The sequence below is a fragment of the Periplaneta americana genome, chromosome 16 (assembly GCF_040183065.1).
Source record: "Periplaneta americana isolate PAMFEO1 chromosome 16, P.americana_PAMFEO1_priV1, whole genome shotgun sequence".
Classification (NCBI taxonomy): Eukaryota; Metazoa; Arthropoda; class Insecta; order Blattodea; family Blattidae; genus Periplaneta; species Periplaneta americana.
In genome coordinates, this window is record NC_091132.1 from 149,284,970 (window position 1) to 149,309,132 (window position 24,163).

Consider the following 24,163-nt stretch of genomic DNA (forward strand, 5'->3'; position numbering starts at 1 on the left):
TTAGGCCTATCCTTCCCAAGAAAAACTGCAAACATGAACAAAGGAAGCTTTTAATAGAAGAAGAAGGATCTTCTGCGGACCTCTGGAAAAAGAACTAAGGAAGAGACTAGTGAAGTGCTTTGTGTGGAGTGTGGCATTGTATGGGGAAGGAACATGGACATTACGACGAAATGAAGAGAAACGAATTGAAGCATTTGAAATGTGGATGTGGAGAAGAACGGTGCGTGTGAAGTGGACAGATAGAATAAGAAATAAAATTGTGTTTGAAAAAGTGAGTGAAGAAAGAATGATGCTGAAACTGATTAGAAAGAGAAAAAGTAATTGGTTGGGTCTCTGGTTGAAAAGAATAATAGACGACATTAGGATATGTGGATCATATGCGGAGACTAAGAGGAAGGCAGAAAATAGGAAAGATTGGAGATTTCTGGGTTTGCAATGAAAGACCTGCCCATGGACAGAACACTTATGTATGTATGTTCAGAATGCCTGGAATATCGTGTCTAAAAACAGTCGCAATTTGCAAAGACTAGTCAATTCCATGCCCACTCGACTGCAAGATGATCGAGATAAGAGGAAGATAGACTAAATATTGAATTGTGGCTTTTTGTTTTGTTTTTTGAACGCTTAATTGTTTGAATGTTTTAAGGCCGACGCCAGTATATTTGTTTTGTTTATGCCACGAAAGATATTTTTATTGAGAATAAAATCTTCTTTCTTTCCATTTGCAGCCACAATATCATAATGATAAAGTCATGGCATAATGTATTAATGAACCTGATGTTAATTACTAAAATAATCGTAAAAGAGAAAGGAGCCATTATGTATAGTTTGTCTCTCTCAAAAACAGAACAAAAAAGAACATAAAAAGCACGTGGTTGTAGTCGAACGCAGGACCTCATGAATAAGAGGCCTGAACGCTACCATTATGCTATCGATAACACACAGAATACTTCAATTATAACTGTAGATATCAGGCAACGTGGTCCAACAACATGTAACATCGCCTGTTTCCGAATTGTAGCGAAGATACCCGAAGGGAACTTTGTTTCAGGAGAGCGGCCACTTTTTCTTTTGACAGCTGTACAAATATTTGAGGATATCATAATAAGTAAATTAGGAGTGTTTTCTCGAGTGACTTGATCTCTACTGTGTGTAATCTTGCAACGTTCAGTCGATCATCCAGCGCCGATAAACCTCCCAGCGCGCTTCAACGCTTCCCGTCCACTGCTGCTGCACCGACCGCTACACATTGCGTCGTAAGTAATTAAATTTCCATTAAACTATTGGAGATCCCATTCTGATTTTTTCTGGAATTATTAAGATTACTTCAGTGCACCTAGTAGGCATTTTTTTAGATTTTTAATATGACTATTTCACATTGATATCTAACTTTTAAAAATTGAATCATAAAAAAATATTTGTAATAATTAGGGTGTACGGTACAATTGTTGGCAGTGTGACAGTTCTTGGCAGGTGTTGAATATAGTTAATAATAATAAGTTTAATTTTTTCCCACAGACAAATCTACTTAGGGAAAAATATAGCTCATAATGTTGGTCACATTATTATGTGAATGTTTTCTCTCCATTTTTCTTTGAGTCTTCATGCTGTGTGTAAATGTTCTGAACTGCATATCTAGTGTTGAATTATAAAGAAAAAAATAAGAACATAGGAGTGACATATTCTGTGAGTACCTGTCTATGTTGTATATTACATATTTAAAATGCAGTTATACTTGATCTGTATGTTCTGCTGGTTATGTAATTAAATTCATTCAATCTCATAACCTAATTTTACTTAAAATAATTTGAGTGCCAACATCTGTATCATTTTTTTCTACATATTATAATTATTGGCACCCCCTGCCAACAACTATATTATTGTGTATTAGTGATATAAGTACAGATTTTGAATCGCCTTGTAATGTAGTTCAATTAGGTATATTTTCGACTCACTTCTGATACTTGGTTACAGTTCTTGGCAGGGGTGCCAATAAACTGTAATTTTGAAACGAAAAAGTGTGATAGTTGTTGGCAGTATTGCGATATTATGGAAAACTTTTCCCCCTACACAGGGTGTCAGAAATGTCGTCAAAAAAGTAAAGATACACATCTGAGGATTTAGAAGCTGCTATTAATGATATCAAAAGTGGACTTCCAAAAAATGCAGTTGCGAAGAAACATAACGTTCCTTGGGCAGCAATTGAGTTTACATTTAAAGCAAGATTTTGTTAAAAGTCGCCCTGACTCCAACACAATTTTGACTGATGAAAAAATGGATCATTGATAGTTGTAGAAAAGGATTCCCTCGTCGTAAGGCAGATGTGATTGCAAGTGTCGAAGAATTTCTCCACAAACGGCCAAATCAATTCATAGACAATACACCAAGTATAGGTTGGTATAAGGCTTTTCTGAAAAGACATCCAGATACTGCGACTCGGACTAGTGGAGCTGTCACTTCAGCAAACAGCTGCGTCAGCAAAAAAGACATTCGAAACTAGTTTGTCAAAATATCTGAAGTCTAACGAAAGAACAGAACATTGATGTTCTTAATCAACCTGACAGGATATTCAATGCTGACGAGACAAGTTTCATGTTGAATGCTGTAAATTGAAAAGTTTTAGGCCCAAAAGCAGCTAGAAATATTTATGAGGTGAATCAAGGAAATGCCAAAACCTCTATAACTTTAATGTTAATCTTTTTAGCTAGTGGCTTGGTGGTACCACCGATGGTAGTTTTTCCGTACAAGAGGATTCCAGCAGAAATTGGGAGCTCAGTTCCAGATTCCTGAGGAATTGGTCGCAGCGATAGAGGCTGGATGAAAACTGAAGTCTTCTATGAGTATGTTGGAAATGTTTTTGTGTCATTTCTAAAAGAGAAAAACATCTAAACACCCGTAATTCTATTTAAAGATAAGCATAAAAGCCACATATTATGCCATATTATTCAACTCTGCACAGAACTTGGCATTGTATTAATCGCGTTGTATTCCAACGCAACGCGAATTCTTCAACCAGCTGACGTAGCAGCATTTAGACCCATAAAAGAAGGCCGGAGGAAAGGAGTGCTTAATTGGCGCACAAAGATCACCCTCATGAAGACCTGAAAAATGAACATTTCTGTCCCGTCTTAGAAGCAGCCCTAGAGAAGTACACTAAAGTTAAAATGCTCCGAAGTGGTTTCTGAGCATATGGGCTATTTCCTTGGAATCCTGATTCCATTCATTACTCAAAATGTCTTAGAAGCAAAGTAATAAATGAGACATCAGCTCAGTCATACAGTGAACTATTGCCAAAATTAGATTATGAACATTTTAAATTAGTGTTGGATGAAGAATTAATAGAAAAGTTCATAGACATTAAGAGTGAGACTGAAGTAGATCACAATAATGAATTGTATATTCTCTTCAGGATGTCGAACGAAGTGTTTCGTAAAGGTGTACAACCAAAGGTAATGAAAAGACAAAGCACTGTTTTAATTCTATAATTAAGCCAATCATTTCAGACTATAAAACGATAGACAACAAGCAAAATTTGGAAAAAGATTCAGGCAGATAAAGAACACAGAAAACAGGTAGAACAAGAGAAGAAAGAACAAAGGAAGAGAAAGAGAGAAGAAAGAACTCTAAATACAAAACAGATGCCTAAGAAAAAGAAAGAACGAATTACTAACGTGGGTAAGGGTACTGATGTAACTGAAATGTCATCTTTCAAACAAGGCATGTGTTATGTTTGTGTTCGTAATATTAAAACTGAAAATGGACGCCTGCAATGTTCACTGTGCAATAAGTTATTCCACGAGAAATGTGTACCTAAAAATCATCAACAACATATTCCCGACAATACAGACTGCGATGATTTCCTTTGTCATGTGTGCTATAATCTTGATGAAAGTGATAGTGAAGACTTATTTTTAAATACTGAAAGTGATAATGAATCAGTGGGACGTGTGTTGATTTCAATTTTGTTATAAACTGTTGATAAAACGAGTATGCCAAGAACTGTATCAATACCTGCCAAATATTGTAACAACCCTGCCAAGAATTGTATTTTTCAGAACTTATTCTTTTCACATGAAAAAATATTATTATTTAAATTTAAAATGTAACTTGATATATGTGAATATATGTAAAAAATATCCCTTTGTCCCATAGAAGTTTCATTTTTACGATTGAACTTAAAATACCTACGCAATTTTTAATTGATTAAAAAATCATCCTTAACCCTGCCAATAATTGTACCTTTCCCCCTATATTAAAATTAGTTAGTAAATATTTAACAAAAGACAGTACTTTAAGCTTTTAAATGCATTTTTCAAAAAAATTTTAATATAAATATCCTCGGAAATATGACGCTTTAAATGTTGGATTGTGCGACATTTTTAACGAATTTTAACATGCAATATTTTAAAAACATGTCGACTTAGGAGGAAATAAAAGTACACTTGTTGGTTTATTGGACCCATAGAGTTGGTAAAAAAAAATATAAACGCAATCAGAAATATGAAGGTCAAAATTTGTATAATTTTGTGCGATTTGACGTGGAATGACTCAGAAATAAAAAGAAAAAAATTTTCTAGGTGTGCAAATGCGATTATGCGCATACCCAGTAACCGCCACTGTTTTGTATAAGGTATTGTGAATAGTTCGTTGCATATATACTCGTAGTTTTTTCACAATATGTCACTTAATACATTCATTCATATACAGGGTGCGGCATTTAACGTTTCCCATTTTAAGTTGGCGATTCTGTTCACATTGTTGGTAAAACATGTTTGCAAACACAGGGATTCGGTGTAGCAAAGCCTTGGATTTAGTTAATCACATCCCAACACAGGGATTCGGTGTAGCAAAGCCTTTAGTTAACCATGGAACGTTGGCCGGTGCAACAGCGCATTTTCTGTGTTGAACAGTTTGTTTCAACCATGTGAATTGTTGCTGTCCAGCGCGAGTTTAGGCGGATTTTTGATGATAATCAACGTGGAGTTGCACCATTACGAAAAATAATCAGCGTGTGGGTGCGTCAGTGGCGTGAAACGGGATCGGTTCAAAACAAAGCTCGAGTTCGTCAGAAAACGGCGCGGACTCCTGATAATGTCGAACGTGTGAGAACGGCTCTGTAGAGAAGTTCGTATCGTTCCGTGCGGCGTCATTCCCGGATCATGAATTTGTCGGACAGAAGTGTGCGAAGAATATTACACAATGATTTGCACTTCCATCCATATAAACTCCAGGTCGCACAAAAATTAACAGTAGTAAACAAAGCCCTGCGCGTCCCATGTTGTCAGAGAATGCTGCAATTGTTTAACACTCACAATGACTTTCACAGCTGCCTGATAATGAGTGACGAAGCAAATTTCTGTCTCAATGATTATGTAAACAAGCAGAACTTTCGTTATTGGGCCCCACAAAATCCACGTGAAATCTTTGAACGACCACTACACAGTCCTAAGCTCGTAGTCTGGTGTGCAGTTGCAGCAGAGGGTATCATTGGTCCTTACTTTTTCGAGGACGATAATGGTGCTGCGGTGACTGTGAACTCTGAGCGTTACAACATAATGTTGACAACTTTTTTCCTGCCTGAGTTGAGACGCCGTAACTGGAACATTCAGCGCCTGTGGTTTCAACAGGATGGAGCCACATCCCATACAGCACGTGTTTCAATGAACACACTTCGTGCTGCTTTCCCTGGGCGACTTTTCTCCAGATTAGGTGACATTCAGTGGTCCTCTGTTTCCCCTGATCTCACTGCACCAGACTTCTTTTTGTGGGGGTATCTTAAGAGTAAGTTCTACGGTCATATCCTTCATGACATCGAGGACCTTAAAACCGCGATTCGTGAAAAAATTGCTGATGTCACATCTGAAACATTGCGGCGAGTAATGGCCGGTGTGCATGGAAGATTGCAACAATGCATTGACGCCAATGGAGGACATCTTAAAGACATTATTTTCAAAACATAAGATGTACTGCAATTCCAAGATTATAATGGTTTTAAACTGATTAATTTCTTGTAATTTACTTGTAAACTAAATAAGTTATGGGGGTTTGAAAGTATGAAACGTTAAATGCCGCACCCTGTATAATTTAAATAATGAATTTATGAATACAAAGCATTTTATTTACGTATGCATACATTTCCCAGCAGTATTGATTTTATCAACTTATCATTTATTTTCATCGAAAGCTATCTGATGATACAATAGTAGCGAAGTTACTGTTATTTCTAGTGAACAACATGTAAATTCATTGTGAAATACCTAAGTATAAAGGATTATGCAGTGAGAACTTAATTAAATCAAAATTATATACTTGTATTAGAGAAACAGATCCCAGAACTCTGTTTCTTGCACATTAAAAGTCAAAATAAATAATTATTTTAATTATAATTTACAATAATAGCATGTAGTGTGTAAAATCAGCCATAATGCACTGTCTCAATAATCGGCATACACCCGTGCGCCTGCTAATAACCAAAGTTGTCGCACTGGAGTCCTCGCTGACATGATTCACCTTGTAGTTTGAGCTCTGTACGCATGATACACCATACACTTATGCTGTAAAACAAATCAAAATCAGACATATTTCATAAATATACACACATGCTAAACATCTCAAAACATCCATTGCAACTAATATCTGTAAGCTAACATACAATATGTTGAATTTGCTTACTTCTCATATTCACTTTCCAAGTTACTTTTCTTCCAATGATCCCACATTTTCCAGTGCTGCTTTTTACTGGCTTGGTCCCATAGGAGTTTCAGCTTTGCTGAATGCTTTGTATAGCAAATAGATACAAATCCCACTCGACACAACTACTCCGCTCCTGAAAGTATCACAATGTAATATCAAAGTTCAAATATCAGAAAGTTCTTAAGGGTCAGATTAAGTTAGTAGTTGAAATACACAGATATTTTATAAAATAAGATTATTGCGGCTTTTGTGCTACCACTATTGTCCGGCCACCGAAATGTCTATGCAATTACTGGACAAGAGGTGTGGAACTGTCCCATAGTTCAAGTTTTTATCTGATGAACATGTATTTATAAATTTTTCATAATTGAATGTTTTTACTGACAAGAGGAGTCCACAGCGTTCTGAGCACTAATTTTGTTGAACTTTGATGAGGTAAATTTGTTATTTCATGAAAATGAAGGTTCATTCGACAGGATTTCTGGATGGGCATTGTTTTTACATCTATGTAGACTTAACTGATGAAAGTTGAAAGTTCAACAATCGCTGTCCAAAACACTGTGGACTCCCATTGTGAGACAATTTAAAATATTTATTAAGTTTACAAATGTGTATGCTACAATGAAGTCTTAGAAAATAGTATTGTTATACTAACAATGTTAGGATCTTACTCCCTACTTTTAAAGAGAATTATCTCTGGACAGATTGGCAATTCTTTGTATACGTTTATTTCCCAGTCCCAAAATAATTAAACATTCGTGCTTTACAGTACTTTTATTACTTCGCATTTGTCATATACCGGTAGTCTAATAACATGAATATTGTTGCTATTATCATTAAAATTATTAGAAGCAGTACTAGTAGTGGTGGTGTCAATCACTTATTGATATCGATGTGATGTTGATATAAGCCTTACAAGTCATAGAAACCTTGCATGGCTGAAGAAATAATACATTTGAAAGTGCGCAGAAACCGGTCACACTGGAGAAGAATTAAGTAATGTAGAACAATGACGTCATGCGCGAATCTAGAACGTAAACGCTATGTTTTGAATGTTGCCTGGCTATACATATTATATAGTTTCGCCAATCATCTACATGTGGTTTCTAATTTAATTCAACTGAGTCAATATACAATAAAATTCATACTTCAATTACGGCAAGGCCTTTTCTTTGTAATCTTTTCGTGCGTTGAATTTTCATGCCCTCCTTACCAACTTCGCTTTATCTTATTCCTTCTCCCTACTATTCTTTATACACTTTCGATCCGTCATGAATTTGTAATCGACTTTGTCTCCAGTTATTGGAGGTTCCACATCTGTCCATCGTAACTCTGGGTGAATATGGGTATGTGGTTTATATAAATTTAATATATTGTTCCATTCTTTAATTATCCAGAGTGCCGTCAATATGTGTACTTTAATTTTGTTAATGTACTCTATTTTGAGCAAAGATATGTTATATCGTATTGCTAAGTATTGACCATAACTCTTTCATGTTACAGTTATGGACTTTCAGAGCCATCCAAATGTTTGGCGCTGCTCGGGAAAGAAGAGTGAAGGCGGCATTACACAACGCAACGCATCGGCCTACTGCAAGGCGAAAAAACAGAACAGGTATGCACAACATTCTTATGAATCAAGAACACGTGACAAATCATAGCATTAATGGATGAAGGAACAGAGCTCAATTAATAGAATATTTTTTTTTTACATGTTATTATAACTGTGAACATGCATAAAAATGCTTAGCTTCTAAAATATGATGCTGAAAATGTCCATCTATAAGTTGTAGCGTTTTAACATACTTTGATTCACACGCTGAAACTCTGCTTTCGAAATATTAGCTATTTCTTCTGCTATTTTGTTTTGCAGTTCATCTAATGTTAGCGGATTTTATTTATAGATTCTGTCTCTTAAACTACCTCAAAAATGAAAATCATTCAGCATTAAGTCTGGAGCTCGAGCAGGCCACAACCCTTCACTTATCACTATCTCACCAAAGAAGTCCGAGCTGTATGAGCTTTAGTGCCGTCTTGCTGAAACCAAAGATTTTATACTAACAAGACGGACATCTTTGCGAAATATTGCCTCTACCGGCTTGACTTTGCGGAGAATCAGCTGTGTGCTCTGCATGTGCCACTACTCTGTAATTAATTTCAATTTATTCGTAGTGTTTATGGTAGGGTAGTAATGTGGTGTGTACAAAGAAGACTCCAAGTGCGTCTGGAAAGTATTATGCAGTATATGATTACAAGTAACTATAACATCATTGGTTGCAATAATAAGGAAACACAAAAGGATTCCCGATCTTTCTTTCGATTTCTGGAGAACAAGCCACAGTAATAATAATAATAATAATAATAATAATAATAATAATAATAATAATGCTTTATTTTTTCTGGGAAAGTTAAGGCCGTGAGGCCTTCTCTTCCACTCAACCAGAGGATAAAAAGGAAATACATGATAATATAATGTTAGTACAACAGTAAGTTAAAGGTATACCTAAGATATGATCGAAACAGAAAAAAATATGCATAAGCCAGAGGATTATCCAACTTAGATACAGTAGCCTAAGTATCTTGCCGCTTTTGTGACGATTTTAAATAATTACACAGTAATTATATAACTAGCTGACAGCACCTGACGTTGCTCGGATTGTCCGTTTTGCTTCTTTTTTCATTAAACTGGTTGTTAGACCCATGTATTGTGGGTCCCTATTACCACGACATGGAGCGTCCTCAGGTTGTGGATAGAGAAGACGGCCTCCAGATATGGAGGGTAGCTGCAAATATATTGAATAAGGAGACGTGGACAGCTGGTAAGGTTTGGTCCTCCAGCTTGGGGGTTGGGCGAAGGGCTAACAACCCATCACCGTAAAAAAACAGTTTGTTACGAATCCCTGCAATAAGCCTCGGAATGGGACTGATTCTCTGGCACGACCACAGCAAAGGAATAAGATTATTAGATTTGGCACTTGGAAAGTAACTAGTCTTTATAGAAGAGGAGGGGTACCAGTAGTAGCAAAAGAACTAGCTACATTTAGAATAGACTTCGTGGGAGTACAAGAGGTTAGGTTAGATAGGAATGACATATCACAAATAGGAGATTACTTGTTGTATTATGGGGAAGGAAACAATAATCACCAATTAGGAACAGGATTCTTTGTTCATAAAAGAATAAAATCAGCAATAAAAAAGGTCGAATTTATCAGTGACAGGTATCATATTTAGTACTTAAGGATGATGAGAAAGACGACCATATAAAGGATAGCTTCTATGAGGAATTGGAACATAATTTTGATCAGTTATCTAGATATCACATGAAAATTTTATTGGGGATTTCAACGCTAAAGTAGGAAAGGGAGGATATTTTAAAACTACCTATTGGAAAAGAGAGCCTAAATCTAACTAGTAATGACAATGGAGTTAGGATAGTCAACTTTGCGGCACCAAAAAATTTAATTGTCAAAAGTACAACATTTCCCCATAAAGGATATACCGGTACATAAATATACTTGGACTTCTCCAAATGGATTGACACACAAGATCACATCTTGATAGATAAACGGAGACATACTAGTATAGCAGACATTAGAACTTTCAGGGGGGCAGAATGTAATTCTGACCATTATTTGGTAATTGGAGAATTAAGAGAAAGCGAGTAGAGCAACAAGTTAATATTAGTAAATTAAATATTTTGAAATTAAAGGACAAGGAAACTAAGCAACATTATCAGGTCGAAATTTCGAATAGCTTTGCCACTTTAAGAAGTTCCGACGAAGTTAAGAAAGAGTTAGATGTCAATAATGTGTGGGAAAATATCAGAGATAGTATCAAAATTGAAGCTGAGCAGAGCATAGGTTATTATGAAACAAAGAAAAAGAAACAGTGGTTTGATGAAGATTGTTGCATGGTAGTAGAAAGAAGGAAACAGGCAAAATTGAAATTCTTACAATATCCAGTTGAGGAGAATAGAGATAATTATTTCAATGAAAGACGGGAAGCAAGTCGTACACTTAGGAATAAAAAGAAAGGTTACTTGAAGGAAAAACTGAATGAGGTAGAAACAAATAGTAAGAATAAAAACATTCGAGGTTTATACAAGGGTATAAAGGAATTTAAGAACGGATATTAGGTAAGGGTAAACGTGATCAGGGATGAGAATGGTGACTTGGTTGCAGACTCTCATTCAATCCTGAACAGATGGAAAAACTATTTTGGGCAACTACTAAATGTACATGGGCCAAATAGAAATGATCGGGCTGAAATTCAAATACAAACTGATGAGCCATTTATACTCGAACCCACAATTTAAGAAATTGCGATTGAAAATCTGAAAAAGTACAAGTCTCCAGGTATCGATCAAATTCCAGCAGAATTGATACAAGAGGTTGGAATCGAATTACCTAGCGAAATTTATAAGATTGTACTTGCTATTTGGGAAAAGGAAATTGTACCAGAACAATGGAAGGAGTCCATAATTGTACCTATTTTTTAAGAAGGGGGACAAGACTAACTATGGTAACTTTCGAGGAATATTACTTTTGTTGACGTCGTACAAAATTTTGTCCAATATTCTTTTGAGAAGATTAACTGCGTACGTAGATGAAATTATTGGGGATTATCAGTGCGGTTTTAGGCGTAATAGATCGACTATTGATCAGATTTTATGTATTCGACAGATATTGGAGAAAAAATGGGAGTATAAGGATACAGTACATCAGTTATTCATGGATTTCAAAAAGGCATATGACTCGGTTAAGAGTGGAGTATTATATGATAATATTCTTATTGAATTTGGTATTGCCAAGAAACTAGTTCGATTAATCACAATGTGTCTCAGTGAAACGTACAGCAGAGTCCGTATGGGCCAGTTTCTAGCTGATTCTTTTCCTATTCACTGCGAGCTAAAGGAAGGAGACGCACTATCACCTTTACTTCTTAACTTCGCTCTAAAATATGCCATTAGAAAAGTTCAGGATAACATACAGGGTTTGGCACTGAACGGATTACATCAGCTTCTTGTCTATGCGGATGATGTGATGTTAAGAGAAACTCCACAAACGATTAGGGAAATCACGGAAATTTTACTTGAAGCAAGTAAAGAGATAGGTTTGGAAGTAAATCCCGAAAAGACAAAGTATATGATCATGTCTCGTAACCAGAATATTGTACGAAATGGAACTATAAAAATTGGAGATTTATCCTTCGAAGAGGTGGAAAAATTGAAATATCTTGGAGCAACAGTAACAAATATAAATGACACTCGGAAGGAAATTAAACCCAGAATAAATATGGGAAATGTCTGTTACTGTTCGATTGAGAAGCTTTTGTCATCTAGTCTGCTGTCAAAAAATCTGAAAGTTAGAATTTATAAAACAGTTAAATTACCGGTTGTTCTGTATGATTGTGAAACTTGGACTCCCACTTTGAGAGAGGAACAGAGATTAATGGTGTTTGAGAATAAAGTTCTTAGGAAAATATTTGAGACTAAGAGGGATGAAGTTACAGGAGAATGGAGAAAAATACACAACGCAGAACTGCACGCATTGTATTCTTCACCTGACATAATTAGGAACATTAAATCCAGGCGTTTGAGATGGCCAGCGCATGTAGCATGTATGGGCGAATCCAGAAATGCATATAGATTGTTAGTTGGGAGACCAGAGGGAAATAGATCTTTCGGGAGGCCGAGACGTAGATGGGAGGATAATATTGAAACGGATTTGAGGGAGGTGGGATATGATAGAGAATTGATTCATCTTGCACAGGATAGGGACCGATGGCGGGCTATGTGAGGGCGGCAATGAATCTTCGAGTTCCTTAAAAGACATTTGTAAGTAAGTAAAGTTGTTAGACTTTTCGGAAATCTCAGAAACTAACTATAGACAACCAAAACGCATTGTCTTTAATAAGCTTTCCTCGTCCATAAAGATATAGCGTCGCTTACATGAATTAATGAACCTCTTAGCCAAATGCCTGAAAGGATTAACTCAATTTAAAACAACTGCAGATCAGGCAACGAACCCCCATTATCTCCTGGCTTAGTTTCCTCATGAATGATGTCACTTACGAGGTTCAAACCTATCTTCAGACAATTGACTAATCAGCATTATAATTTGCTATATTATTATTATCTATGACCATTAACACTTAATCCTAGGACTCTGTAAGACTCAATTTCAACCTTATTCAGTGGAAAAGGAAAAGTCGTAGGAATATGGCTCGAACCTGCGATCTACCTCACCACACAGATATGTCAAAGCCGTCGGACCTACTGAGACGAGACTAAAGACGCCGCTTCTGCGCGGAGTGTCGATCTTATAGTATGGGTTTAAATTACGTATGGCTATTACTAGGGACCAGATTTTTATGTAATTACATATTATATTCCTTTCAACCTAACCGTATATAAATAACAAATCTTTGCGAATCTTGTAATTACCATTAATATATTAAAATTTGATACTACTTATTTTTACGTATTTACCCCACATTACATATTATGGCTTGGTATTACATAAATCTACATATTTAGGGGGTTCATTCATTTTTACTTCTCTGAAAGGAAGAAAAAAAAAACTTCTGCTGGGGAAGTTTACAATTTGAAATACACAGATTTAAAAAGTCTTTTTACCTCCCCAAGAAAGGATATATTTCGGGACGAAACATAACATTCTTAGTTCCAGGAAGTAATAGAGGCACTCATCCCATACCACCCACTGTAAATATGAGTGACCAAAAGGCATCTTTCTCATACAACTACCTTGTATTTAAAAATCACTCAGAAAGTAACGTTGCCTTCATGCGGTGGAGTTGGACGAGGACGACATGATTTGTCTCGAACTATAATTATTCTGCACACTTCTTAATAAGCCGTTCCCATGCAATTTGCAACCTTACTTACCCTCTTCCTAATCCTTCCATGGAAAACCCGTGTCAAGTCTGACATGAGTAGCCGACTTTTGAAAAGAAACTGGAGTAAAGGAACAAACTGGAAAGATGTTGAAAGATTAAAATAAATAACTTTTCAGGTTATTGCTTGACCTCCTTACTTTAAATTTAGTACACCTACACGGAAATGGGATTTTCCGAGCAATCAGAAAGTATGGTTCTCGGCTGAATAATTCCACTCTTCTGAATGAGACAGGAATGTCACTTTTCAAACAACAGTTTGTAAATACCTACAGTTTGAGATTTTAGTAGGTACTTTGTTTCTTACAGGGAGCAACTGAAATGCATGTGTCCCACATCTCCTTTTATTTTCTCCTAATCCAGTAAAGCGAAACATTGCTTGCAGTACTGTTGTGTCATTATTTCACTCGTTTTAATACTTACAGTATAAAGTGCAAGTGAGTTTATCTACTGCTTTTAATTAACTAAAATGGCCCCTGTATCTTCAACCCTAACGACAAAAATAAAATCATGTATTGCGATGGACGAAGCTTTCACTACTGATGGAAAAATAGTAATATGTCAAGTGTGCGGTAAAAATGTCGGGTGCTCTATGAAATCACAACTGGAGAGTCTTACCTATCCAATATCTGCGAGATATTGATATTAAATATTTTCATGATTTTACGTATTTTGGTACATATTCAGCTTATTTTTCTTACACAAATATGTACATATTTCACACCTTGATATTACATAAAAATCCGGTACCTAGCTATTACTGCACGATTTATATCCATTATGATGAAAGGAAGAAGAGTTCGGGGCAGAAGAAGATATCAGATATCAGACGACATTAAGATACATGGACCATACGATGAGACAAAGAGGAAAGCAGAATATAGGAAAGACTGGAGAAATCTGGTTTTACAGTGAAAGACCTGCCCTTGGGCAGAACACTATGAATGAATGATATATTAATTACATCACATTAACTATTTTTTTTTTTTGTAGTTTAAAAGAAAAAGCACCAAACCAAACAGTGAATTTAAAGAACTCAAATATACGTTATCTTCCGTATCTGTGCTCTGCGTCTACAATCACACTCAGAATATTCCAGCGCCTCCTTTTTTGTGGGACTGTACATATCAGCCGGAACCTCAATCAGAGGTAACTAAACTACTGTAGAGCATTAAATGTACAACCATTTCGTATGTAGACATTTACGTATGGACATTATGCCAGTGTGGACTTTTTTATGGTCGTTATCTTTGGGAATGGTGCGAGACTGTAGCATCCAAACCTTAGACATCGCTAACTAGAGTTCGTCAAAATGGTGAATACATCATTATTAATTCTATTTAATATATTTCCACGTTAACTGGGCGTATTCAATTTAACTATAACAAAAATTTGTTCATGAACACGACAATAAACAAATTACTCTGTTAATAAATCAAGGAAAATGTTAGCTAACACAATTTGTTAGAAAGAGTTCATGTAAGAAGTTGAGTAAAAGTTTGTGTTGTGAGCCCAGTCGAAATACTATTTTCCACATAACCTGATGAGAGACGAATATAGATCAAACTATCGAAATGCGTTGTTTTCTATCGGTTATTTAACGATGATCTATATACAGCACGGTTTTCTAGCATAGGCAGAATTATTGTTGATAGCAAGATGAGTCTGAGTATCATCCATGAATTTAGCCTTACAGTTGGGGAAAATTCTGTACTCAAAAATCCAACCAATCGGGATCCGAACGCTCACCAGAGCCCAGCCTTGGAGCATGCTCGCTAAAGCGTGATTTACACGACGCTGGTTTTGTTCGCTTTGAACAAGAGTTTTTATTCGCTAACCAATTCGCTGGCAAAAACTTAACGCTCCCTCAAAATGGTAAGAGAGCGACAAGCGAATAGAACTGCTTTCTGCGCATGAGCGAGACGGTTAGAAACCCAACTGGGTCTGCTATTATGACAACTTGTGTTTGCCTGTGTAATTGGGTCCTCCAATGCTAGTTCGTAACTAGCAGAGGCCACTGGTGTAGTTCAGTCGGCTAAGACGCTTGTCTGCCGATCCGCAGTTGCGCTCGGACACGGGTTCGATCCCCGCTTGGGCTGATTACCATCTCACTATCACCAATCCCATCAACGCTACATAACCTAGTAGTTGATACAGTGTCGTAAAAAAAAAAACAAGCAGAGGCGTCATTTAGGGGAAGCAGGGATGCATTATATCCCCGCTCGAGATTAAGATTTAAGAAGTTCACTAGTACTACTAAAAATCCGAGAACTATACTTGTAATATTAAAATAATTCACTTTTATAAATAGTTACGAAATACGAAAGACTCTCCAACAGTGAATGGCGCGATGGCATTAAATGGTTTGAAATGTTGCTGCAGTACGTGATATGCTTGGAAGATCTCAGAACAACTGTTGTAGGTATTGCCACAACGAGGTTGAAACTCCTGCACACGTTCTGGGATCCTATCCGCACGGCAAAGCTCTGCGAAACGCTAGACACCACCAAGTACGATCAATTATAGCCACTGCCTTGAAGATAACAATTACAACACTTTTGAAGAAGTACATGGTCACTCCGTCACTGGCAGTACAAGGCGCATAGGTATAATAGCTTTCATGGAATCTACAAGATCTGGATTCATAATTGATCACACAGTACGTTTCGAAACGAATGAGGAACAGCCAGCAGAAGTGGATAAGGTAAAAAGGAATATCTACAATCTCTCCATTCCCTGTTACCTCCAAAACCACCGGCTAAAAGAGTTTGAAGTAACCGGACTTCTGGTTGAAGCAAGAAGTACCGCTACTCTCGTCATGAAAAATGAGTTTAAGAGGCTTGGAATACCTACATTTATTATTCCGATTATAACCTTAGCTGCATTGAAAGGATCATTGCATCACATGGTATTCGAATTGAAACTAAGTTCACTAGCACTCTTTACTTTTTCGCAATACTTACCTCTCTCTCTCTCTAAAACTAGGTATATTTCCACTAATCCAAAAATGTATTTGCAACTCTGTACTTGTAAGAGTTTTGTCAAAACAAAATCAATGGTTCAATGAACTTATAAACATTTATATGGTTAAGTACTATTTGTCCCTTGTGGCAACTCACGAATGGTGAGAAGATTTCTAAATTTCATAGAGATTTCAAATAATTATTAGCAGTTTGTCCAAAATTAAAACAATTTCTTCAATTGATATATTTTATGTAAGCCACCATATCAGATTTTCGCGTCAAAATACAAGTGTGGTGCCTTGCTAATTTATGGGACAAATTAAGGTGGTCATACATAACAATTGTCGTAAGTTTCATAGCAAGTTTTACGAACAGCATCATGTATATAAAAGTTCACGACAGATTGCAACTCGCCAGCAAGTAAGATGACCCTAACATCCGCCCAAGAGCAGACTTACGTCGCCAGGCTCGTTGCATACAGAGAAAAGTGCAACGACAGCTTCCCTTACCTTTATCTCTCACGAACCAAAGGGCACGTGTTATAGCCCTCTTCGTAGCCCTCTCTTGCTTCGAGGGCTACAGAAAGACCATGCTAATAGCAGAGGTATGTTAAAATAACGCAAATCTAGCGTATATGTCGAGAGTAAGACTGGCACCACTGACGGTAGTAGCCATGCTTTTTAACGCGACATGGATAGCGTCATGACGCTACCAGTCTTATAAAAAACCGAAGATTTCCGTAGACATAAGTTCAGTTCAGTCAGTTCAGTTGTTACAAGTTTGATGACTAGTTAGAAGTCGACGAAGGGAAGCCGGAGGCATGACGTCCGCGACCGTCTATACTACTACTTTCGTCTTATAAGTCACAATATTCTATTATTTTTCAGATTGCTACTAAGTGTCACAGTAATTCACTACTTAGATTATAACAGGGAAATATCAGTACTTAAAGCTCAGTGAACTGTGTGTATTTCAAAGTTCTAGCCTATGATCCTGTTCTTGTAAAAGCAGTACCGATCTAAGATAATAGCTCGACCATTACCTTCCTGATTATCCTGATATACTGTGTGTTTTAATAAGTAGAGCCACAATAATTTTGGTGTCAGAACTTAAACATAACATAACTGTTGACAGGTAGGACCGGCTACAACACAAGTAATTTCTGCAGTTTATAAGTGGGAAGTTGGTTTGACAATTTTCATTTTCCATTCAGCGGTAAAATTATACTGAGGTTTTTTTTTTTCTGAAACTTCCGCCCACGTCCTTATAAAGAAACACACAGTACACACTGCTTATCAATGATGGATTTCTGGGAACCAGCAAGAGCCGAAAGTTCGTAAAAGCTATGATCCCTGTTTATACAATCCTATGCTTATCTTCCTGTCTACTTACGTCTTAGTCAGAGAAGGCGGAGTGGGGAGTTAAGGAAAAATCTGCAGCGACTCGATTGAGTTATTACTTCCCAGGCCTGTTATAGCGGAACCCAATCTTTCTCATCCGCCAGAGAGATGATCGAAACGCAGAGAAACATAAATTAACTCTCTTTGACAATTTTTAATAGGTTATGTCATCCAAGCTTGAAATGAAACTTTATTCATACAGATTTAAAATAATCATTCTCAACGTATGGATGTTGAAATTATCTCTAATTCTTTTAGAACAATCCCGTAGCCGTTTTGTGTGGAATTTTTACGTTTCTCCTTAAGAATTATGATCAAAGAACTTTCACTAATTTCAGTTGCTTTAATAGTTATTTTAGACACCGGCGTAGCTCAGTTGACTAAGGCGCTTGAGCTTGATTGCCTGGTTGGGTTTTTCCGAGGGTTTTTTTTTTTAACGGTAAGGTAAATGTCAGATAACACAGGCCAACAAAAAAAAAAAACTTTTTTATTGGTGCCTTGGTTTTTAGACCTGTTCTTGGGGTTATTCGATGCGGTGATTCACAAAATGACATTGGCTAGACCGTATCAGCTGTACTTTCTTAGATATTGTTGAATTTATATAATAATTATACGTATAATATAATTCAGTTTTGTTACAAAATTATCTGTAATAATGTCTGGATGGTTTTCATGGAACCAAAAAATAATTTTGATGGCTCATTTTTTTATTGCTAATGTCACAGAAATAAATTAAAACAGTCATATCCTGATCTACCTTTAGCTATGAGATCTGTGCCGTACGCGCATCTTTTACTATTCCACACTTCCATGAGTTAACACAGCTCTCAGAGTATGGGTCTTGTGTTTGATATAGCACAAGGTAAAAAAAAGTGGCGACAACGACAGTGATTTTTAAACATATTCACATATGAACGCTTTGACCAGAACGAGTTGAGTGACCTGATTAGGGACTAAATCTTTCTAAGGAGTCTTCTGAATTGCTCGCCTATAGACTAAAGGAAAAGAATGTACTTCGGCCTGGAATAAAAATTATATTTTATCGAAGGAGAGAAAGAGATTTTCTGCCATTTCTTTTTTACTAAAGACAAAAGCATAGTATTCTACAGAACTTCGGAGGTCTTCTGAAGAAAATGGATGTATCAGAATATACACCAAGTGAATGGCTCCTTTTAATAGTTCAAAACGTAGTTTGAAATGTATTCTTTTAAACAATGGCAACAAATACGTCTACATTCCAATCGGTCACTCCATCACGATGAAAGAAGAGTACAACGCCTTTTCTTTAGTGTTGGAAAAGATAAAATACCAGGAGCATCTGTGTAGACTTGAAGATGGTTAATTTTCTTCTTAATCAACAAAGTGGCTAGACAGAATATCCTTACTTTCTATGCTTTTGGGATAGCAAAGCTAAACATGTGCACTGAATAAGAAAGGATAGGCTTCCAAGGAAAGATATTGTGGTTGGAGAACACAATGTAATAAATGCATCTTTGATAGCGCGAGACAGAATCATTCTGTCACCATTACACATAAAATATAAATTAAAGACTGTGAATAAAAATGGTTCGTGTTTTTAATACATAGCGCATAGATTTCCTGGACTTACCACGGGAAAACTAAAAGCAGAAAGTTTCGATGGTCCACGATCAGGCAGGTCATAAATGACCCACATTTCATAGAATCAATAACACTAGCCTGCGAATTTCAACTTTGTGTTTGTTGCCTAAACTAAGTAATGTGATTTTATATAATGTCGATGTGCTGAATTCGAATTTTCAATCCGTTTGCTTCTATCACGTCAGGTTTGTTTGCAAAATTACTTTAAATATATTTTATAATTAAGTGGATTTCATCACAAACTTTTTCATTTCACTTTTTTATTTCAAATTCAAAAACAATATTTAAAAGACACAACTTGCTGAAATTATGTGTATGGTTGTTCATATATGTCACTAGAGTGTTTTTGCTTTGTTTTGTCTTGTTTACTTCACTATTGGATGTATAAATTAGTACAATATATCACACAAAAAATTACACCACTTGCTTCTTAGTTGAGAAAGTCCTCCTGTTCCTCTTTCTTTTATGTTTCTCTTCAGGTATTTTACGCTTTAACATACAAAAATAATCACCAAGCATACTGATGCTCCCCCGTCCCTGGTACCTTCTTTCGAACTCCTGCAGATCCTTGTGAAATCGTTCATCTTAGTCTTAGCTGAAAAATCCTAGATTTTCGGCGAAATAATCTAGCTGAGAAAACAGAAAATGTTGATACTCTTGTTACAACCAAATTCCGTGTATGCTTCAAGCATGTTAGCCACAGTGTTTCGGTAGTTAGGATCCTTGTTGCCAAGAAATTTTAAAACAACTTCACAAAACAACATCCATGCTGATTTCTCCTTTGCATCCATACTGTTTTTAAATGCTGCACCAGATATGTTTTCTTATGTCAGGACCATTAAATATATATCTTCTTTCAATTTGCTTCAGATAGTAGTGGAAATTTCTCACATATGTACTTAAAACAGCCTCCTTCCTTGTTTAAAGCTTTTACAAGCTGTTTCATTAAGCCAAGCTTGATATGGAGAGATGGCAGCACAACTTTAGAAGAACTCACATGGCTTTGGCGCACAACATTCTTACAACCGACTTCCAAATTTTGTTGAGGTGGCCAGTCTTTCATAGTCCAGTGGTCAACTCGTGTCCTACTATCCCACAGGCAAAGAATGCATGGGAATTTGGTAAAACCAGATTGTTGACCCAGCAACATAGTAAGAATTGAAATCATCACAAACTTGCCAGTTGTGTTCCTTATAGTCTAGTCGCAATAACAGCAGTTGCAAATTTGTGTATTATTTTTTGAGGATCACTGAATAGGCAACGGGCATCGAACCAAAAATGTTTCCGTTATGAAGGAAGAAATCCTTTAAACTTCGCTTGGAAGCATTCATGAACAGTCTCCATTCACTTAGGTCACAGTTTGGAAGTCCAAGTTTTAGCATAAATTCTTTCAAAAAGCACCAGTCTTTGACACTTTAGTGATGAAATTTCTTTATTTTGCGTATAGTTATAAAACGAAATAATTAAACTAAACAGTATCATTACACACTAATTGTTTCAGGCTTTATGAGTGCCATATGGTAGTTTTAATTATTAACAATCTTTATTAATGAAGCAATATTTTTTTGTAACACATGTTTATTGTACCAGTCATAGACACTCAAGATTTTAGCATGTACCAGTCTTTGACAGTGTCCATGTACCAGTCATTGACATTTATGTTAAATCACTTTATAATCTATTAAACTTAGAAGAAGGTGATATAATGATAAAATGTTAATTAACAGAATTGTTTAACACTTAATTTTGTACTTTATACCTTCGTTGGTGACTGACTTCACTTTCATTCAAGGTGCAAATTGAAAAATAAACATATGGAAATGCGCCAATAGACAGTCAGTATGAAAAATCAATAATAAACAACTACAATAATCATCAACTTAACACAAACAAAAATATAAATACTTCTACACACATTCTTTCTTTTTATAGTCATAGGATAAACATGAAAATATGAAGACTTATTACTGAGGGGCTGGCTGACATTACACATAGTTACCCTACACTGAAATACATACATAAAACTTGTGTTTAGGCTTTTTCGAAAATGTTCACAGGCTTAGAAAATTCATATTTTAATCTTGCTCCAGTGCGCAAGAGAATTGGTGAAGATAGTTTTCCAATGACCGATGTCATTTTTACTACAGACACATTTTCTTCATCCATCTTAAAGATTCTTTTGTCATCACTGATACATTTCATTGACATTACTTCCACTTCATTGTCATTGGGATATATCTCCTGCACCACACATGCATATCGATACAAAGTAGAATTCCGTTTGCCACCACAAAACTTGACCAATACATAATCGCCAACATTAGGTTTCTTGCAGGTTATAATGTCACATGGTTCTTCCTCCGACTCTTCTACTAGTTCAATATCATCTAAGCTGTCCTCAGTCTCAATCCACTCTTCTGAACTTTCTGAACTGCTGGGCTCAAATTTTGCTTTCTTCAATGATTTCACCTTTAGTTCCCTCTTTTCTAATCTTGCTTTCGACCTTTCTTCCTTCTCTAGCTGTTTCCTTACTTTCTCTTCTTCTTTCCTCATGTGATATTTCTGCCAAGCCTCAGAAGTTACTACAGAAGGTATTTTTTCCTTATTCTTTCGTTTTTTAGTGGTTGTTGGCTGAGGCCAAAACAATACCTTTTTAAATGGTGAAGGAACATTTGACATCAGGGTAGGTTGTTTTGAGGATGTAGGTCTACTTGGTGGTGACATGGGAACAGCCAAATCAGACTGTGTTGAGTTTGAAAGTGTTGGATGAGGACTTACAGATACATTTGATGAGGAAGATTTGTGAGGCGTGGTGTTTGTGAACTTATTTGGTGCAGACGGCAATGATTCAGATTCATTTTGTTGTGTTATGACCTGACTGTTTGTTTGATTGTCACTGTCTAATTGTTATGTCATAGTTTTCCAGAATAGGAAAAGTGAAGTATCTTCAATATGTCCAGTCCAATCATGTTTGTCATAACTGTTTCTGAACTCAGCCATTTTATCTTCGGATATGTTACTTTCCAAAAATGACAGCCAATCTTTTAGATTAAATTCACTTCTGCAGGCAACTGATGAAACTACAGGCACTGAAACTTCACAATCTTTGGGTGCAATTTTGTTGAAATTTACATTTGCAACACTAAAAGGACAGAGCCCACAACTTTTGAAGCCATTCTGAATGGATTGCTCGGTAATGCATTGTATTGCTTCAGACATGACAGGTCCAAAATTTTCTTTCTTTAGTTTATTTCCGGAATTTGCTAGACGCCATTTCTTAACAGATACCTTCCATTTCTTTTTCAGTGGGCCAAATACTGCTACGTCCATTGGCTGCAGTAAATGTGTCGAATTTGGAAATAGTGCAATTAATTCAATTCCATTCTCAGAACAAAACTGAGACAAATTGAGTGTCATATGAGACACATGGCCATCAATGAAAAATATTATGGGTCTCTGGATTTCTTCCTGAATTAACCATGGATAGAAGACATTAGTCATATATTCATAGAAAGTAGGTCCACACATCCATCCACTTTCAGATCGTCCAATCCCCCACGTTGTAGGTATACTATTTGCTATTAAGCTGGGTATTTTGGCATATGAAAAGACTATCATAGGAGGAGCAAGCTTGCCAGCAGCATTAGCAGTCATGAGAACTGTAAGATTTTCTTTCTCATCATTCCCAATACTGTAGACAACTTTACTCCCTTTTTTTCGTAATCACTTTTTCCCCCTTAGGCTGCAGGAAAAATGCACTTTCATCTGCATTAAATACCCTATTTGGATCATTTGTAATGTCCAAGATGCTTTTGTCCCTAAGATATTTATGAACTTCTGAAAACCAATTGCGAACTTGTTCTTCTGTCAAATTTGCTCTAGCAGTCGTCAAATTTTGTGCCACACGCTCACTTAATTCAGGATGTCTTTTTAAAAATGATGTGTACCATTTCCTGCCTGGCCTTCCATCGGTGAATGGATTTGCTCTTTTCATTTGTTTCAAAATTTATTCAACACTATCCAACAAAATTTCTTTTGTTACTGGATACTGTAGACATGCTGTTGACAAAAGCCACTGGACTAAAATCTTCTCCTCATCATCACTCAAAACAGTGGCAGGTCCAAATCTACAAACTTTTGGACTCTTCCCGCTCGTTTTATAACATAGTGTAACCCTAGGCACACCAAACTTTTTGGCTGCAGTAGCTGTAGGCATGCCTTCCTCCACAGCTTCTATGGCCTTAGCCATTTGATCAGAGGTATAGTTTCACTTACAAGCCATACCTGAAACATGATGTTCCAAATATTGACAGTTGGTGTTCCAGTGATTGACACCATGTCGAAGATTGGTAAAATTGGTTGTATAGTAATATTTTCAAGATACACGTCCAAAACATTTTCATTCTGTTCAATTTAGGAATAATTAATGACAATCAAGCTAATAATCTTTGTACCAATCATTGACAGGGGTGTGTCTAAAACTGGTACATCACATAATTTAATGTACCAATAATTGACACCACTACCATAAATCATTGATTAAGGTTAGGATTAAGTTTGACCAAACATATC

The 24,163-nt window shown here is 36.3% G+C and overlaps 1 protein-coding gene across 3 annotated transcripts in view; it reads right to left on the minus strand.

Annotated features, from left to right (window-relative positions):
• Positions 1-6,096: 6,096 nt before the first annotated feature.
• The window catches only part of LOC138691298 (pre-piRNA 3'-exonuclease trimmer-like), a 355,843-nt gene continuing 337,776 nt past the window's right edge, over positions 6,097-24,163 (minus strand). For all 3 annotated transcript variants that reach the window (XM_069813142.1, XM_069813140.1, XM_069813143.1), the window contains 2 exons: positions 6,673-6,826; positions 6,097-6,554 (listed from right to left, as the gene is read on the minus strand). In XM_069813142.1, coding sequence (XP_069669243.1) covers positions 6,736-6,826 — 91 coding nt within the window. In that variant the 3' untranslated portion in view covers positions 6,097-6,554; positions 6,673-6,735. The remainder of the gene's footprint in view (positions 6,555-6,672; positions 6,827-24,163) is intronic.